This window comes from Podarcis pityusensis (genome assembly GCF_964106645.2).
Source record: "Podarcis pityusensis genome assembly, chromosome: 10".
In the NCBI taxonomy this organism is placed as follows: domain Eukaryota; kingdom Metazoa; phylum Chordata; class Lepidosauria; order Squamata; family Lacertidae; genus Podarcis; species Podarcis pityusensis.
In genome coordinates, this window is record NC_138035.1 from 31,244,438 (window position 1) to 31,260,763 (window position 16,326).

General features: G+C 42.4%; 3 protein-coding genes and 1 long non-coding RNA gene across 5 annotated transcripts in view; 2 read left to right on the forward strand and 2 right to left on the reverse strand.

The window, feature by feature from the left end:
• Positions 1-341: 341 nt before the first annotated feature.
• On the reverse strand, positions 342-2,763 carry LOC308457516. The gene is made up of 2 exons (XR_013976954.1): positions 2,251-2,763; positions 342-1,036 (listed from the first exon to the last, which is right to left on the reverse strand). It is a non-coding gene; the product is annotated as an uncharacterized lncRNA (long non-coding RNA).
• A 182-nt stretch (positions 2,764-2,945) lies between these two features.
• ATF4 (activating transcription factor 4) lies at positions 2,946-5,985 on the forward strand. The gene is made up of 3 exons (XM_080971399.1): positions 2,946-3,136; positions 4,494-4,808; positions 5,047-5,985. Exons 2-3 carry the CDS (start codon positions 4,592-4,594, stop codon positions 5,895-5,897), a joined length of 1,068 nt encoding a protein of 355 aa, XP_080827525.1. The 5' UTR covers positions 2,946-3,136; positions 4,494-4,591; the 3' UTR covers positions 5,898-5,985.
• A 1,348-nt stretch (positions 5,986-7,333) lies between these two features.
• Positions 7,334-14,854, reverse strand: RPS19BP1 (ribosomal protein S19 binding protein 1). Its single transcript, XM_080971415.1, has 4 exons — positions 14,729-14,854; positions 14,495-14,635; positions 9,839-9,936; positions 7,334-8,916 (listed from the first exon to the last, which is right to left on the reverse strand). Exons 1-4 carry the CDS (start codon positions 14,778-14,780, stop codon positions 8,776-8,778), a joined length of 432 nt encoding a protein of 143 aa, XP_080827541.1. The 5' UTR covers positions 14,781-14,854; the 3' UTR covers positions 7,334-8,775.
• Positions 14,855-14,888: 34 nt separating this feature from the next.
• The window catches only part of CACNA1I (calcium voltage-gated channel subunit alpha1 I), a 376,571-nt gene continuing 375,133 nt past the window's right edge, over positions 14,889-16,326 (forward strand). Inside the window, exon 1 of one of the 2 annotated variants that reach the window (XM_080971347.1) lies at positions 14,889-15,274. The gene's annotated coding sequence lies outside the window, so the exon portion shown is untranslated. The remainder of the gene's footprint in view (positions 15,275-16,326) is intronic. The other variant, XM_080971348.1, reaches the window with a different exon arrangement.

The following is a 16,326-nucleotide window of genomic DNA, read 5'->3' on the forward strand; positions in this document are numbered from 1 at the left end:
TGCCAAATGCACATATTTGGTGCAATGCAGTGCTAAATCAATTTTTTTTTTAACTTAATCACTTGTGACCCTGAGGGGCATGGTTGTTGCTTTTTTAAATACAGTAACAGATTGACCTGCATCAGTCAATAAAATCTTGTACGACCTTTTAAGCAAACAGGAGAGCTGCTACTCTGTCAATGGAAAACACTGGTGCTGACGTGTCCACCTACTGATTATTTCCCCCTTCATCAGTCTTGGGAAATGAAGTTCCTTTTACTATATCCTGTTGAAGATTTTATTTTGAAAAGAGGAAACAAGCTGAACAACGCTTATCTTAAAGAAGGAGACAATAAGGTGTATGTGTTAGAACTGGTTTATTTTTAACTAGCAACATAACCTCATGGGCTTCATATTCCCAACCAACACACAGGTTTAAGTAGCACTGGACAGGTTAAAAAGTCCAATTGTGAACACTCTTCATTTGTGAACTTGTTAATTTTGAAACACTAAAGCTTTTAGGAGCTACATAGCTTTGAGACAAGTTGTGTATAGTATTAACAGTACAACAAAATTACAAAAATTACCTGGCCTTCAAAGCACTGCACCCAACATAAGTAATGTATCAGCTATTTGTAAATTAATATGGATGGAATTGCAACAGTAACAACAGCCAGTTCAAGTAAAGAGTTTTCCACTCATACATCTTCAAAGACACCGTACTTGGTTAGTTTCTTTTTTGAAAATGACAGTAAATACAGCATCATATTTAGCAGAAATCAGCAACTACTGCAAGTATTCTGTGACTATGTCTTTCTTTAGCTAACCATTATTGCTGCGCAGCTGAGTCCAGTGCTCGCTTGGTAGCTGCAGCATTGCTTTATTTTTGAGGAAAAAACGGATGCCACAATGGAATTGAGATAAAGATTTGTTGGACCAAAACTTAATCCGCACAATTATAACGCTCACTATATGACCTTGAAGCTAGCCTGCCTCACAGGGACGTTGAGCAGATAAAATGGGATGACTTCAGGTACCGGTATGTTGCCTTCAGTCTCTTCAAGAGAGAAAAGAGAGAATACAAATGAGATCAATAAGAAAATGCAGCAGTAGTGGAAGAGGTCACAGAACTGTGCACTTTATACTACAAATCATGATTAATCCTTCTATTGTGAATGCCTTAGTACACAGATGTAGTTTTTTCATTTCGCAAAAAAGAAAATCCCAAAGACTTCCCTTTCCAAACAATTGCGCTTTTATTGATTCAGGACTACCAGACCACACAACATGAACTTTCATGTTGATTCCCCTCATGAGGGAAGGAGGAAGAAAAAGTTGTGAATCACCCAGAGATACTGGCAGAAGAAAGGAAGTGGATTACTCAACACGAAGGGGGTCAAGCTACATGTTATGTTATTTTTAAAAACCATACCCTATGCTTTTGAGCACTGAGGCAGTTATTCTGCAGGAAAAGAAGCCGAATGGAGAGGGAAGGAAAAGGTGACCAAACAATTTATGCCATCTGCACCAGATGCTAGAAAGGATGGGGGGGGTGTTCCCCAACTTAGAAAGCGCCCCAGAACACATACACCCCAACGGCACCATCTCTTATACGCCCTCCCGTTTTGGGGAGGGCAGAAATGTGCATGGCAAGGGCAAAGAGCAGCTCCTCACACCTTCCCCTCTCTCGCTTATCGTCCCTGGGTGCGGAGAAGAGGATTGGGCCTACGGTGTTGCCTAGAAAAACGTGCGAGCAGCGACCAAGGCATAGCGATCTCATCCTTTTACCCTCCCGAGAGCTCAGAGGCGCGGATCCAGTCCAGCGCACCATACTCCTCGCTATGCGGCCCTGAGAAACAGGCAGGCAGGCAAGTGCCAGGAGTCAGCATGGGCGGCTGCTGCTGCCTGAAGGCTCATCTCCCCCCCCCCCCCGAAGGCTTTATGCCCACTTGCGCCTTCCCTGTGGGCAGCTTGGCCATCTTTGAGGGAAAAGCAGCTGCTTATCTCTTTTATAGTGCATTATGGTGGGGAGCGATTAGGCTCGCCAGCCGCCATCTGCACCCCAGCACAGCCAAGGGAGGGAGAGGAAGAGGCGGTTACTGCGCCCTATAGGGCTCCTGCGGACGGAGCTCCACGAACGTCAGGCCGGTTCCAGGGGAGCAGCCATGTTTAGTCTCTTGCCACACCGACCAAACAAGGCAGCCGCTCTGGAAAAGGGGGAAGGAAAAGGATGGCAAAGAAGATGGAACAAGGTTCCTTTCCTATATTCACATTCCAAAAGAAGGGAGAGGCAAGCAGCAGCAGCGCATTAAGGAACACGCAGGACGGGGACAACGAAAGGACGTTTGCGCCGTCCTCCAACCTCAGGCGGTTGAATTTTTAATGCGCGCGAGGACACAGAAAAGAATTCTGCCTCCCTCCCACCCCTCAACCGCCTTTCGGAACCCATTGACGCCCTTCCCGCTCTAAGCCAATGACGGTTTACAGTACACGTGGACAGGCGCTGTCAGCCAATCGGGTGTTTCTATGTTCACGTGCTATCTCGAGTTCGGGACACCATCTGCTCCAGCCAGTCGCCTTCCCACTGCTCCAAGGAAGCCAATAGGAAGCCAGCCAGCCGTTTCTGCGTCACGCGTCTGACCTTAATTGAGAGCCTGGAGAGCGGCATTAGAGTAAAATAGCACAGTGTAGTACCTGAAAACCTTCCGCTGACTTTTGAGAACAGGCAGGCAGATCCAGTCGCCAAGCCCCGCGAACTGTACGTTTGGCCCCTAGAGTCCTGCGGAGTGCCCTCTGAGAAAATCCAGTTCTTTGAACGAAGTTATTTTAACTCTGGAAACGGTTGGTGGAAGGATCCTGTTGGAGTGATTGCTCATCTAGGGGCGCGTCCTGCCGGATCTTGTTGCGTATAAATACGGAAAGCGCGGGCGGCGCAGCCTCATTGTCTGCCTGTAGAATTAAGAGTATAGTCTGCTAGTGCGTGTTGCTGTCCGGGGCGCAGCTCAAACGCGGCGTCGAAGCGAGGGGGTGATTTCTGCTACCGCAGCCGCCGCCATGGCATGGTAGGTGCGGCAGTGCAAGCGGCGGCATCGGCCATTGCAGAGGCGCAGCAGCATCGGCCGCGGCCTCGGCATCTCCAGGCATCTGCAACCATGGCGTGAGTATCGAGGAGGGACAAAACGGGTGGATCGCCTCATTCTTCCGAAGGATGGGGCGACGAGAACCATCTTTAAACATAAACCAGTACAGTACTGGGCGGTGGCGGTGGGGAAACTCATAGACTCATCTCACGGGATTAAAAGCCCCGGGGTGTAATTAGCAACGTTTTACGTTACGCTTCCCCCTCTGGAAAGGGTCGCGCCTTGACATATGCTTTTGTGGGCGGGGCATGAAGTGGGGATAATGTGACATTCTGGAAATGGTTCGTCCTCCCAAAATAAAGATCTACCTTGGAAGTGGAAAGGAGATCAGAGGGTGGGGCGAGGCGTCCCTTGGAGAGAAAAAGGATGGGAGAGGTCTATTTGTCCAAAGTGGAAGATGAGTTAATGAGCCTGCGGGCTTCCCAGGGTAATTAAAGTGATTTCCCTTCATAGCTAAGCAAATGCTCATGAGATCTGAACTATTGACAGATCTGTGCTGTGTCTTCCCGTCCAATATAGACCAAAGATGGCATTTAAGGTAAATTTGCTGCGGCTTTCATGAGCCAAACAGTTGTGGTTTATTGGTACCTACTTGCCAGACAACTGGTAAAGCTTTTCTCAACATACAGTGACGGGCAAAAGGAGCAGCTCTAATTTTTGTTTAATTTTGCTGGGCCCAAGACACTTAAAAGGAGAAAAATGCTGGCTTTCCCTAGCTTCAGATCTGTTTTGGATTGGTGCCATATTGAGCTTTCCAAGAAAGGGTGGGGATTTCATATGGCTCCCTGTCACCTTGAAATAAGTTTTGTGTATATCTATTTGTGGAAAGTGTTACCCTTTTTTGATAACTGAATGTGAATTCAAACTATTTTGCACCCCCTTATATTGCTGCTGCTCAGCCTTGCTTAGAAAAATGCCAGGATACCAGGAGTAATCGAACCTTCATGGAACGTGGCAGGACACAAAATGGCTCCCTATTTATAGGGTGGGGACATGCACAGCAGGCAGATCATGAAATGGCTGCAGCTGTTGCCTTTGACGCTTGTGAATGCATGAATCAGACCAGGAAAAGTGGTGGGTGGAGCTGAAACCGTGGCTGTGACCATATATGGTTGGGAGGAAACCCAAGCAGGCTGTCTTGCAGAAGTGAGAACATTTTCCACAAATCCTAGTTGGCGCTATTGTACAATAGTGCCTTGTTGGTATTCAGTAGAACTCTCTTGGATAGGATCCAGATACAGTGTCCTAAACTGGAATCATGGGGTGCTGTTGTTGCAGTAATGTACTTTTTTTCGTCTTTTCCCTCAAGGGAACCTGAATTCAACATCAATGGACATCTTTATAACAACAACAAAAATTGCTTGTGTCTTTCAGGTTTTTCAAGCCATCAGACAGCAGCTTTGCTGTATTCGACAAAGACACCATCTATTTGTCCACGCTTTTTGACGACAAAGTACTAAAATCTGACCAAAATGAGCTTCTCAAACACAGAGATGTTGTTGGGGGATTTTCTGTCCCCCTTCAACCAGCCGTGTTTGGTGGCTGAGGAGGGCCTGGGCCTCCTAGATGACTACCTGGAGGTGGCCAAGAACCTCAGTTCGCATGGGTTCTCCAGCGACAAGGCTAAAGTGGGCTCTTCCGAATGGCTGGCTGTGGATAGTTCGAACAATGCCACAGACAACAGCCAGGGTAAGACACAGACTGAAACGTTTTCTGAAAACGTTGGGTGGCCTTGCTGAATTATAGTTCCATGTAGTAAATGTGTGACATTATTAATAAGATTAAAGAGCTGAGCTGATATGAGTGCTAGCAGCAGCATCTAAATATTAAATGAGCACAGGAAAGGAGAGAAAAAAAATACTTTTTTAAAACCCTCATTTCTAAAGTTCGTGGTTTTTGTTTTTTAAAATTGTCATTTCTTTAACAGAGGATGCCTTCTCTGGCATGGATTGGATGGTGGAGAAGATGGATTTGAAGGAATTTGACTTCGATGCACTGTTGGGTATCGATGATCTGGAAGCCACCGTCTCCCCAGATGAGCTCATGGCCACGTTGGAGGACACGTGTGATCTATTTGACCCTCCTGTCCAAGAAATTCCCAACAAAGAAACTCCACTGATAACAGAATTAATTATTCATTCTCCTAAGTCTCCCTCTGGGGCAGACCAGGTGGCCCCACTGGCCCCCTTGTTTCCATTTCCCCTCACTCCAGAGTCAGTGATTTCCACGACAGACCATTCTTTCAGTTTAGAATTAGGCAGTGAAGTAGATGTTCTTGAAGGAGACAAGAAAACTGAAGCCCATATCTTAGTAGTGGTGATTCCAAAGTGTGAAAAAGAGGATGAAGTTCACTCAGACAATGATAGTGGAATATGCATGAGTCCAGAATCTTACCTGGGGTCTCCCCAGCAAAGCCCCACCACTTCTGTTAATTCCCTCAGTGATTGCCAATCAGTCACAGTCCTGCATGATAGCCCTGTGAGGTCCAAACCTTATGATCATCCTGCAGACAAGGTAGTGTCAGTAAAGATGAAAGGAGAAAAGAGAGTAGATAAGAAACTGAAGAAGATGGAGCAAAACAAGACTGCAGCTACACGCTATCGACAGAAGAAAAGGTTAGAGCAGGAGGCCTTATCAGGGGAATGTAGAGAACTAGAGCAGAAAAATGAAACACTGAGGGAAAAGGCAGATTCCCTGAGCAAAGAAATTCAGTATTTGAAAGATCTAATTGAAGAGGTCCGGAAGGCCAAGGGTAAAAAAGTTAAAGTCCCAGAATAGGGTAGTCAAGGGTATATGTTACATGCATGTATATAAGAGCTTAGTACAATGAGCTGTGTATTGTTGCTTAATAAATTATTTTCTAGTACACATTTGCCTTGTGTCTTGCAAATAGAGGTTTTACGTACAGCAGGCTTGGTCTGCAGATTTTAATAAAATTCAAAAGGAATAAAAATAGGGGTCTGGATTATGCTGGTGTGGGGGGAACCTGGCAACGCCATTTGATAAGGCTTAAAAAATGGGATATGGCACTTTTCGGCAGTATTCCTCTCCAAGCTAGTTATGTGTGTGGATATTTTCATAGATTAATTATTGGTACAATCAATAAATAGTTCTAAGTTTAATGATCCAAAGGCCTTTATTCTCAAAAGCAACCTTAATTGCAGTTTTACTCTGCTATGTACTTGGGGGGGTGTCATTTGGTTAGATACAGTTGACAAAAGTGCATGAAGGGAGCAAGAGCTAACTCTATGAGGTTTTTTAAAAATTTGGTTACGGTAATTTGTCAGACTTCTCAGTCTGTTTGCAGACAATGTTTTGAAACACCATATTGCTTCTGTTGAGTGTGACTACATCCTGGGCTGGGGGGAAGAAAGAAAAGGAAGTTAACTAAGAATATCCACACTGAAGAACACTTGCTGTGAAGAACACTTGCAGCAAGGCAGCTTCATCTGCCTCCTACATTGGTGGAGGTGCTTTTCCCCTTAATACTCCGAAGAAGCTTTCAACAGCCTAACAATTCAGCAATCTAGCAAAAGCTATGCACCCATACTTTTGACGACCACAGTAGATTTACTGGCGGAGTGCTGTTGCCACATTCTGGTAAAGTTACTGCGCCATCCAGCAGATTTCGCTAAGTAATTTAAACCCAAATTAAGATGAGGTGGAGAAAATATTTAAAATATTTTCACATAATTGGGGCAGAGGGGTATTTCTACTAGTAAGACTTTGACTAGGTCTTTGGCTTACCTGGCATGAGTTCAGCAGTCTTAGAAATTGCACTGGCAAAGTCTTGCCATTTCAATTTTGCTGCACTTGGAGTGATGCACTGTGAAAAGTTTAATACAGATGTCAATTTTTTTTTTGATGGGTCAGAATGGGGGCTTGGCAGCTGCCCAAGGCTGCTGGGTGCAGATGGTGTCTCAAAATGAATTTGCACAATAACTGAACAATTGGCTCACAGAGGGAGAGCTGTGGTCCTTATACCATCAGCCATAAGGAGCATGGCCAATGCTCTGGGATTATGGAAATTTCAAACAACTGGATGGCAGTGGCTTTCCCAACTCATTTTGGGGAGACAGTAACATGCTAGGGTTTTGCAGTAACAGCAAAATTAAGAAATTTAAATAGTTCACAAGCTGCTGAACATTTACACCATCAGCTACCCTCCAACACTATCAGCTCCCAGCCCAACTTGGTCCAAGTATACTGAGCACTTTAAATGACAATTGTATTATTTATTAAATTTGTATACTGTCCTTCCCCCGAAGATCACGGTGTCTCACAACAAAAATACAAAAAGAAAATAAATTACATAAAAAAAGCAAAACAACCAATAACCCCACTTACATAGACACATTTAAAAGGGTATATAAGATGTTAAATTAGTCAGGCCTGGTTAAAGAGGATTGTTTCTGCCTGGGATCCAAAGGTGTGTAATAAAGGTGCTAGCATTCCACAAACGGAACCACTCTTGTGTTGCTGCCACCCAGATCTCCTGAGGTACACAAAGAAGGTCCTCAGATGATGATCATAGCGTCTGGGTTGGTTCATATTGTGATAGGCAGTCCTCAGCAGTTCAAAGCTTAATATGTAAAAAAAACCACTTTGAATAGGGCCTGGAAACTCATCGATGGGCAATTCAGGATTGGTGTAATATGCTCAAACCCTCTTGTCCTGGTTACCAACCTGGCTACTGAATTCTGCACCAGCTGAAGTTTCTTAACTGTCTACAGAGGCAGCCCTATGTATAACACACTGCAGTAATCACCCAGAGTGGGGCCACCCAGTCTGATGAGCTGTGTATATAAGAAATGTTACTACTACTACTACTACGACCCTAGAGGTTACCAGAGCACAGGTGGCAGAAGTTAGGCTATCTCTATCCAGATAGGAGCGTGGCTGGGTCACCTGTCGAAACTGATGGAAGGCACTTCGCTCCACTGAGACCACTTGGGCCTCAAGCGACAGCAAAGGATCCAGATGTGCCCCCAAGCTACTTGCCCTCAAGCTACTGTAAGAGCACAAGTTACGCTATACCATAAATACCTACCTTGTAAGCCTCAAGAATCATTTTCAGAAACTGTCAACTAGAGACCCTTTTCACTGAGTAACAGAAGCAGTGTTACTACAGCCTCACACTGAATACAGAAACCTAAGATGCTTTAGAGAGATGATCACGTGGGGTACGAAGCACAACTGTATATATGATGTAATTTCTTTTGAAGGAGGACAAAAATGCAAGTGTAATAATGAAATACACATTTATGGAGTTTTCCTAGCAGCCTTCCTGCAAAAGGAAATGCATTTAATTCCCACACTTTGGTGGAATTCCCCTTGCCCCAACATTGGCATTCAATTTGTCTCTCAGGCCTCTTAACTATTTGGGGGTGGGGGATGATTGGTTCCAGCCAGGATTTTCTCATACTGCTTCAAAAAGTATTAGAGAGGTAGAACCCCAAGTCCCAAAGTAGGTAATTCCTAGGAACAATGTTTTCTTGGTAAGAAAGAGCAGACATCCTGCATGAGAGGACTGAACAAGTTAGATGTAGAGGTGCTTCAGCTCCCTATTGTAAAGTTCTGCTCCCAATTGCTTATAAAAAGGAAGTATCCTAATCTTTGATGTTTTCTCTATAAGCAGGAGACAGTGTCGTTTTTGTCAGACTGTTCCAGTTCCCCCAAAATATTCTCTCTCAAATCTCTGGAAGTCTTCCTCAGTGAAAACAGTGCCTTTGGGCTTCTTTTTCTCCTCCTCTTGACGGCGGTCTCTGGCTTTCCTGCCTCTATTTTGGGCCAAAACCTTCAGACACAAAACAAAGGGAAACGAGAAGTTACAGCTTTCTATTATTGCACAACTACTTACAGTTCCCAAATCTCAATTTATCTTCCAGCTCAAACAATCATCTGAGCACAGACTGCTGACACACTGTTCAAATAGAGCCAAGTCTAGGCTCTGGTTCAAAATAATTTAAGGAAATTCAGTCCAACAAGGCTACACTCTGCATTGCTGCATACCAATACTAAAATTCAATCATGGTCCAATTTCAAAAGCAACTGCCTCTTCCTTTTGGGAAGAAAAGGACCCATGCAAGGTGAGAATAAAAAAAAAAATACTTGAGTCAAAAAGTCTGATTTACAGTCTAGTAGAAATCATTTTAGGAATTTCCCAGACTGTTTAAAAATATATTTTTAATGTATTAAGATAAATATTTACTATTTGGTAAGAATGGCAGAACAAGAAGCAATAGGAATTAGAAGGTAAGTGGAAAAATGCAATTTCTTTCTCAAGATGATCTGACCTTAGGAACACAGAAAGCTGGCTTACACAGAGTCAGACCATTGGTCCATGTAGCTCAATACTGTCCACACTGACTGGCAGTTTCTGGTCACGAATATCCCCAGTTCCATCTGGAGACTGAATCTGGGACTTTTGCATGCAAAACAGATGCTCTGCAACTGAGCTACAGCTCTTCCTTTTGAGACATCATTTCAACTGATACTTTACAGGTATAGAAATTTGTTAGTTTTTCTTACACAACATATGGCACATAGAACCCATATTTCAGGCAAACTTTATCAACTCAATTTCTATTAAAGAAACATTATTGTTAGGGGGTGTGACAAGGCACAAGACAGGAAAAACAAATTTGCAACGACAGCACATTCCTCACCCCTGCCTCCAAGTAAACTATGGGATCTAATGAACAGAGTAGAAGGCTCACCTTCTGAGTGATGGTGCTGTCTGTCATGAAATGGCTACTAGTCATGTACTTCACATTTTCCTGAAAATGGTCAACAGCTTGGTGTTTCGTATACTCCTCTGGGAAGGTTAAGAAAATAATTGTTAGTAAGATTGTTCAACAGATACAGCGAGATGTAACATGCTGCTATGACTGATACTTTCTTTCATATATGGCATGGACATTGCCACTGTGGCCCAGATTTATTAATTTTTTTAATTGCCCATCATATAGTATAGCAAAGGTTATAGATCTAAAAGTACAGATAAAACCGGTAAGGTGGTCTTTCATTGGATCAACTAGGACCATGCATGGGGCATGTGTTAACTCCCAATGTGAAGAGCAAAATTATTTACTAAAGTGAATACTGCAGTCACTTCAAGGTAGATAATAGGCCAATCACAAAACCTTCCAGATCTTACATTAGAAAGTGTTTCCAGAGATATTTTAAGAAATTATACACTCAAGGGCCGCAAGATGAGGCTGAGATTAAACAATTTTTGGGAAAAAATGGATTACCAAAACTGTCACAAGAAAACAGGACAATCCTGAACTGTAAAATAACACGACAAGAGATTGAACAGGCCATTCAGAACATGCAATTGGGCAAATCTCCAGGGCCAGATGGGCTGACCTCCAAGTATTATAAGACACTAAAAGACTATTTGATACAACCCTTGATGGAGGTCAGCAATGAAATTATGGAGGGGAATAGGGCGCCGGAGTCGTGGAAGGAAGCGTTTATCACATTGATACCAAAGTCGGAAGCTGAAAAGACACAACTTAAGAACTATCGTCCCATTTCTCTTCTAAATGTGGATTACAAAATATTTGCAGACATTTTGGCAAGTAGACTTAAAAAAGTTTTAAATGAAGTAATTCACAAGGACCAGGCAGGCTTTCTCCCAGGCAGACACTTGTTTGCTAATACAAGGAATATTATTGACATTTTGGAACTTTTGCAAACAGATATAAACACAAAAGCAGTTTTAATTTTTATAGATGCGGAGAAGGCCTTTGACAACATTTCCTGGAAATTTATGAAGGGAAACTTAAAAGGAATGGGAGTGGGACAGGGTTTTGAGAATGGGATTGAGGCGATATATTCAGAGCAGAAAGCCAAACTGATAGTTAACAATGTGGTTACAGAAGAGTTTAAAATTGAAAAAGGAACACAACAAGGCTGCCCTATCTCCCCTTTGTTATTTATTTCGGTTCTGGAAGTGCTCCTGAATATGATCAGAGGGGACCGGTTGGTGGAAGGAATTCAGGTCGGAGAGAAACAATATAAGCTTAAAGCTTTTGCAGATGACTTGGTTCTGACCCTGCAGGAGCCAGAGTCTAGTACGAAAAGAGTATTACAACTGATTCATGACTTTGGTCGGGTGGCGGGATTCAAATTAAATAAACAGAAAACTAAGGTTTTGGGAAAAAATTTGACAGACACAGAGTCAGAACGGTTTCAGAAAGAGACAGAACTAAATGTGGTTAAAAAAGTAAAGTACCTAGGGGTAAACATAACAGCAAAAAATCTGAGTCTATTTAAGGATAACTATGAAAAATGTTGGGCAGAAATTAAGAGAGATTTAGACAGTTGGACAAAATTGAAACTTTCTTTGTTAGGCCGAATTGCTGCTATCAAGATGAATGTATTGCCAAAGATGTTGTTTTTGTTTCAAACACTCCAGGTTTTGGATAAGACGGAGTGTTTTCAGAAGTGGCAGAGAGATATTTCTAAGTTTGTCTGGCAGGGCAAAAAGCCCAGAATTAAGTTTAAGATATTAACTGATGCGAAAGAAAGAGGGGGCTTTGCCCTGCCAGATTTAAAGTTGTACTATGAGGCCGCAGCTTTTTGCTGGCTAAAAGACTGGCTACTTCTTGAAGACACTGATGTGTTGGATTTGGAAGGGTTTAACAATACTTTTGGATGGCATGCATATTTATGGTACGACAAGGTTAAAATCAATAAGGCCTTTAAGAACCATATTGTCAGAAAATCACTGTTTAATGTCTGGACAAAATATAAAGACTTGTTGGAAAATAAAACTCCAAGGTGGCTTTCACCTTTGGAAGCTAAGGCCCGAAAAAGACCCAATATGGAGGCCAAATGGCCAAAATATTGGGAAATACTAGAAAAAGATGGAGACAACTGGAAATTGCAGAGTTTGGAGAAAATGAAGGATAAAGTGCGAGACTGGTTACATTACGCTCAGATTAAAGAAGTTTTTAAAAATGATAAGAAACTAGGGTTCCAGGTGGAAAAATCGAAACTAGAAACAGAACTGTTAGAACCAAAGACTAAGGTACTTTCAAGGATGTATAACTTGTTGTTAAAATGGAATACACAAGATGAAATGGTTAAATCGGCTATGATAAGGTGGGCGCAGGACATTGGGTATAATATCATGTTTGAGGACTGGGAAAGATTATGGAGTACTGGGTTGAACTTTACTGCATGCAATGCTTTGAAAGAAAATGTAATGAAAATGATATATAGATGGTATATGACCCCAGTCAAACTTGCAAAAATATACCACCTGTCTGATAATAAGTGTTGGAAATGTAAAGAGAATGAAGGAACATTCTTCCACCTCTGGTGGACATGCCCTAAAGTGAAGGCGTTCTGGGAAATGATCTATAATGAACTGAAAAAGGTATTTAAGTATACCTTCATAAAGAAACCAGAGGCCTTTCTCTTGGGTATTGTCGGCCAAGGGGTGGTAAAGAAGGACCGGACATTTTTTATGTACGCAACAACAGCAGCAAGGATACTTCTTGCAAAGCACTGGAAAGCTCAAGATCTACCCACACTGGAAGAATGGCAGATGCAACTGATAGACTATATGGAACTGGCTGAGATGACCGGCAGAATCCGTGACCTGGGAGAGGAGAGGATGGAGGAGGACTGGAAGAAATTCAAGATTTATTTACAAAAATACTGTAATTTGAGTGAATGTTAAGCAGGATGCTAGATCATAAACAATTGAGCACCACTAAATTAGATGATTTAAGATGATAAGTGAGATTGAAAAAATATAAACTTTTTTGAGAATTACAAGATTATAAATAAACAGATGGGACATAAGAATCCAAACAAGATGATAAATTGCTGGCAAAAAGTTATAACGATGAAAGTGGGAGCGGGAGATGTGAGGAAGTCCAAAGAAGATGTGAAATTATGTTAAGACATATGCTATATTGTTTTTTATATCTATTTGTATTTTAAACCCTAATAAATATTTAAAAAAACAACAAAAAAAAAACCTTCCAGATCTTAATTATAATACAGTACATTGAGAAGCCCAAGGAAGTGGGGAAGTGATGGTAGTAGAGAGATTCATGTCTATACAAATACACAATTCGGATCATTAAGCAACTAATGTAACTAATGGATACAAAACAAGGACAGATGCCTGGGCATGTGTTATTACAGTCTTGCAGAATGTTCCTACATGTCATTCACAATTCTCCATGTGCACAGAGTTTTTTAAAGCAGCTCCAGCTGGGGCAAAAGTCAGTTTGTCTTTTCAGCTTCCTTTTAGAATTCCTTATCTGCAAACCATCAGAGGACCTCAAGGACTGCCTTTCCCCATATGAACCGACATAAACCCTGCATTCATCACCAGTGATTTACAAAACAGATATATTTAAGCAAAACATTTTGGTTTCCATATTCCTTAGTTCCTTTGGTGTGAACAGAGGGTACAGTAGGTGAGGTAATATTCGGATAATTAAAGCGTCTCTGGTTGATCCATAATTGCAACAGAAATGTCATTTGCTCTAGAAAAAACCTCAAAATGCCTGGGTATATATATTTGGAGATATATCTATATATTTGATACAGGATCTCATTGAAGAAACACAGAGAACATGCCAATGGCCCATCTAGTCCAGGATCCTGTTCTCACAGTTGCTAACCAGATGCTTACATGAAGTTAGTAAACAGGATATGAGCAGAATAGCACTCTCTCGACCTGTAATTCCTAGCAACTGGTATTCAGAAGCACACCGCCTCCCACAGAGGAGGGAAACATAACCATCATGGCTAGTAGCTACTGATAGCCTTATGCTTCATGAATGTGTCTATTCTTCTTTTAGCACCACTCAAATTGGTAGACATCACTACCTTCTGTAGGAATAAATTTTGTCGTTTATACATTCTTTTGTTTCTCCTGAATTTTCCAACATTCAACTTGGTTGGATTGCACTCAAGTTCCAGTATTATGAGGGAGAAAAACATTTTTTCTACCCACCTTCCCCACACCAAGCATAGTTTAATGCACCTGGATGCATATCTCCTATTATTCCCCTTCTCTCTAAACTAAAAAGCCTCAACCTGGAGGAGAATAACAGGCATCACTCGACAACAGCCACACTTCCAAATACTCCCTCCTGTTCTGAAACTGCCACCTCGGCTGCAGCGTCTGATACACATAAGAACAGCTGAAGAAGGTGGAAAGTCAAAGCGGTTCGCTTTAAAACTTGAGCATCTCTGCTGTTCGCCATCGTAATAAATATAAGGTTTCGGTGATTAACTGCATCCTCCCGGGATTCAGAGCAAGCTTGCCTGAAGGGTTTTGCTTTGATTGGTAAAAAACTTATGGGTGGATTCGAAGATAATGGCTCCTCGGCGCTCACCTAACGCGGACTTGATGACTTTGCCCTTGACTGTCGCCTTCTCCTTTTGGGGCCGAGAGAGCTTCTTTTTCCTCGCCCTCGCCAGCGACTGCTTGTTGGGTGGGCTGGTGGTGGCTGCCCTCTTGGGCCGGGGAGCGGACGCTGTCCAGAGGAAGAGAAAGAGAGAAAGCCTATTAGAGTAAAGAACGAACGGATTTCATCCCTTTCCCTTAGTCCCCCGCTGCCTTACACTACCTCCCGCCATCTCCAGCAACTCCAGACCCTTCCTCAGCAAGGAGGCTGACATGTTGTCTCGCTTCTCCCACGTGAAATGCCCTTCTTCCTGTCTCGCCTCTATGGTACTACTGTCTTCCGTGTTTCTTCCGTGTTTCTTCCCGCCACACTTCCTGGTGTGCCGGGCTGGTTTCTGCCACACTTCCGGTAGTTCTATGCCGCACCTGCTTAGGTTTTGCTGGCGGTTGCGCAGGGCAATGAAATACAGTACAATACTGTACTTAGAAAGCGGGTGAGGGAAGGAATGGCCAGTTTAGTTTTTAGGCGGGAACGCTGAGGGTGGCCGTGCAGTCCTTTACGTGTCTGCTCGGAACTAAGTCCTATTGAGTTCAGTGGGCTTACTCCCAGATATGTCAGTAAAGTATTGAACCCTGAGTGGCTGAAGTATTCCCCATTTCTAGGGCGACATCTTGTGAGCCTCCAGGGGCTGAAGTTGGCTGTTTATCCTTCTTATTTTTATTTATATAGCAACTTCTGCCCCGTCTAATTTTAGAGTGCTCCAGACAGGTAACAACAGTAAAAAAGAAAAGAAAACCACTTTACAAAACCAAGTAAATGTCATGAGATTTACAATATGTAAAACTAAAAATCGGAGCTTCTAAAATAAAACTGTTTTGTCTACTCAGTTTCAGGATTGCCATATTAAAAACAAAAATTCCTGACACCCGCAAAGTTGTTGAGCGTTTTTGGGAAGACCCCAAAATTGTTGAGCTTTTAAAAGGAAACCGCCAATATTGTTGAGCTTTTTGGGAACAAACCCAAATTGATTTAAAGCTTTTTGAGCTGTTTTCACTGTTTTTTCCATCAAGTTCCCATATATCTGCATTTCCCCTGACATTTCAATAATTTTCCTAAAGTATGGCAAGCCTACAGTTTCCTAGATATTTGAGGGATGAGCTAAGGCAGTGCTCACTTGTAAACTTACTCAACCTATCAAAACTTAACCCCTCCTACTGGATCCTATTTTCCTGCTCTACGATAGAAAATGAAAGAATTTCACATTCCTAGTCAACACTGACGAAATTTAGATTTTCTTCATAATGTTAACTTAGTTATATGTAGGCATTATATGTTTGCCTAGAACTTAAGCGTAAGTAACCAAACAAACCCCTGTGTTGCAAAGAGAACATCAGCAATGTCTAGGCAACACGATGACTATGTACATATGCAATAAACAATCTTTTATAGAATTCCTTCAAACCATAACAAGCCCAAAATGAAATCTTTAGACTAAAGTTTTCAGTTTGGACTTGTTATGGTTTGAAGGAATTCTATAAAAGATTGTTTATTGTACATTGTCGTTGTGTTGCCTAGAACTTAAGCGTGACATGGAGTGAGTGAGGGAGCTTGTTGGCCCAATGAACAACTTGTTGGCCCAATCAACAACTCCCAGCTGTTTAACAATTGCAACAACAAAAGGCTCTCCCTTATCCCTTTCTAAACTATGCTGCTGAGCTAAAGAGACTTGAGGGAAAACTAGGAATGTCGTGTAGGTGTGACAGAACTGTGAACTCATTTCTGATAATTAAAACAAATTACTAGCTTCAGCATGGGAAGGC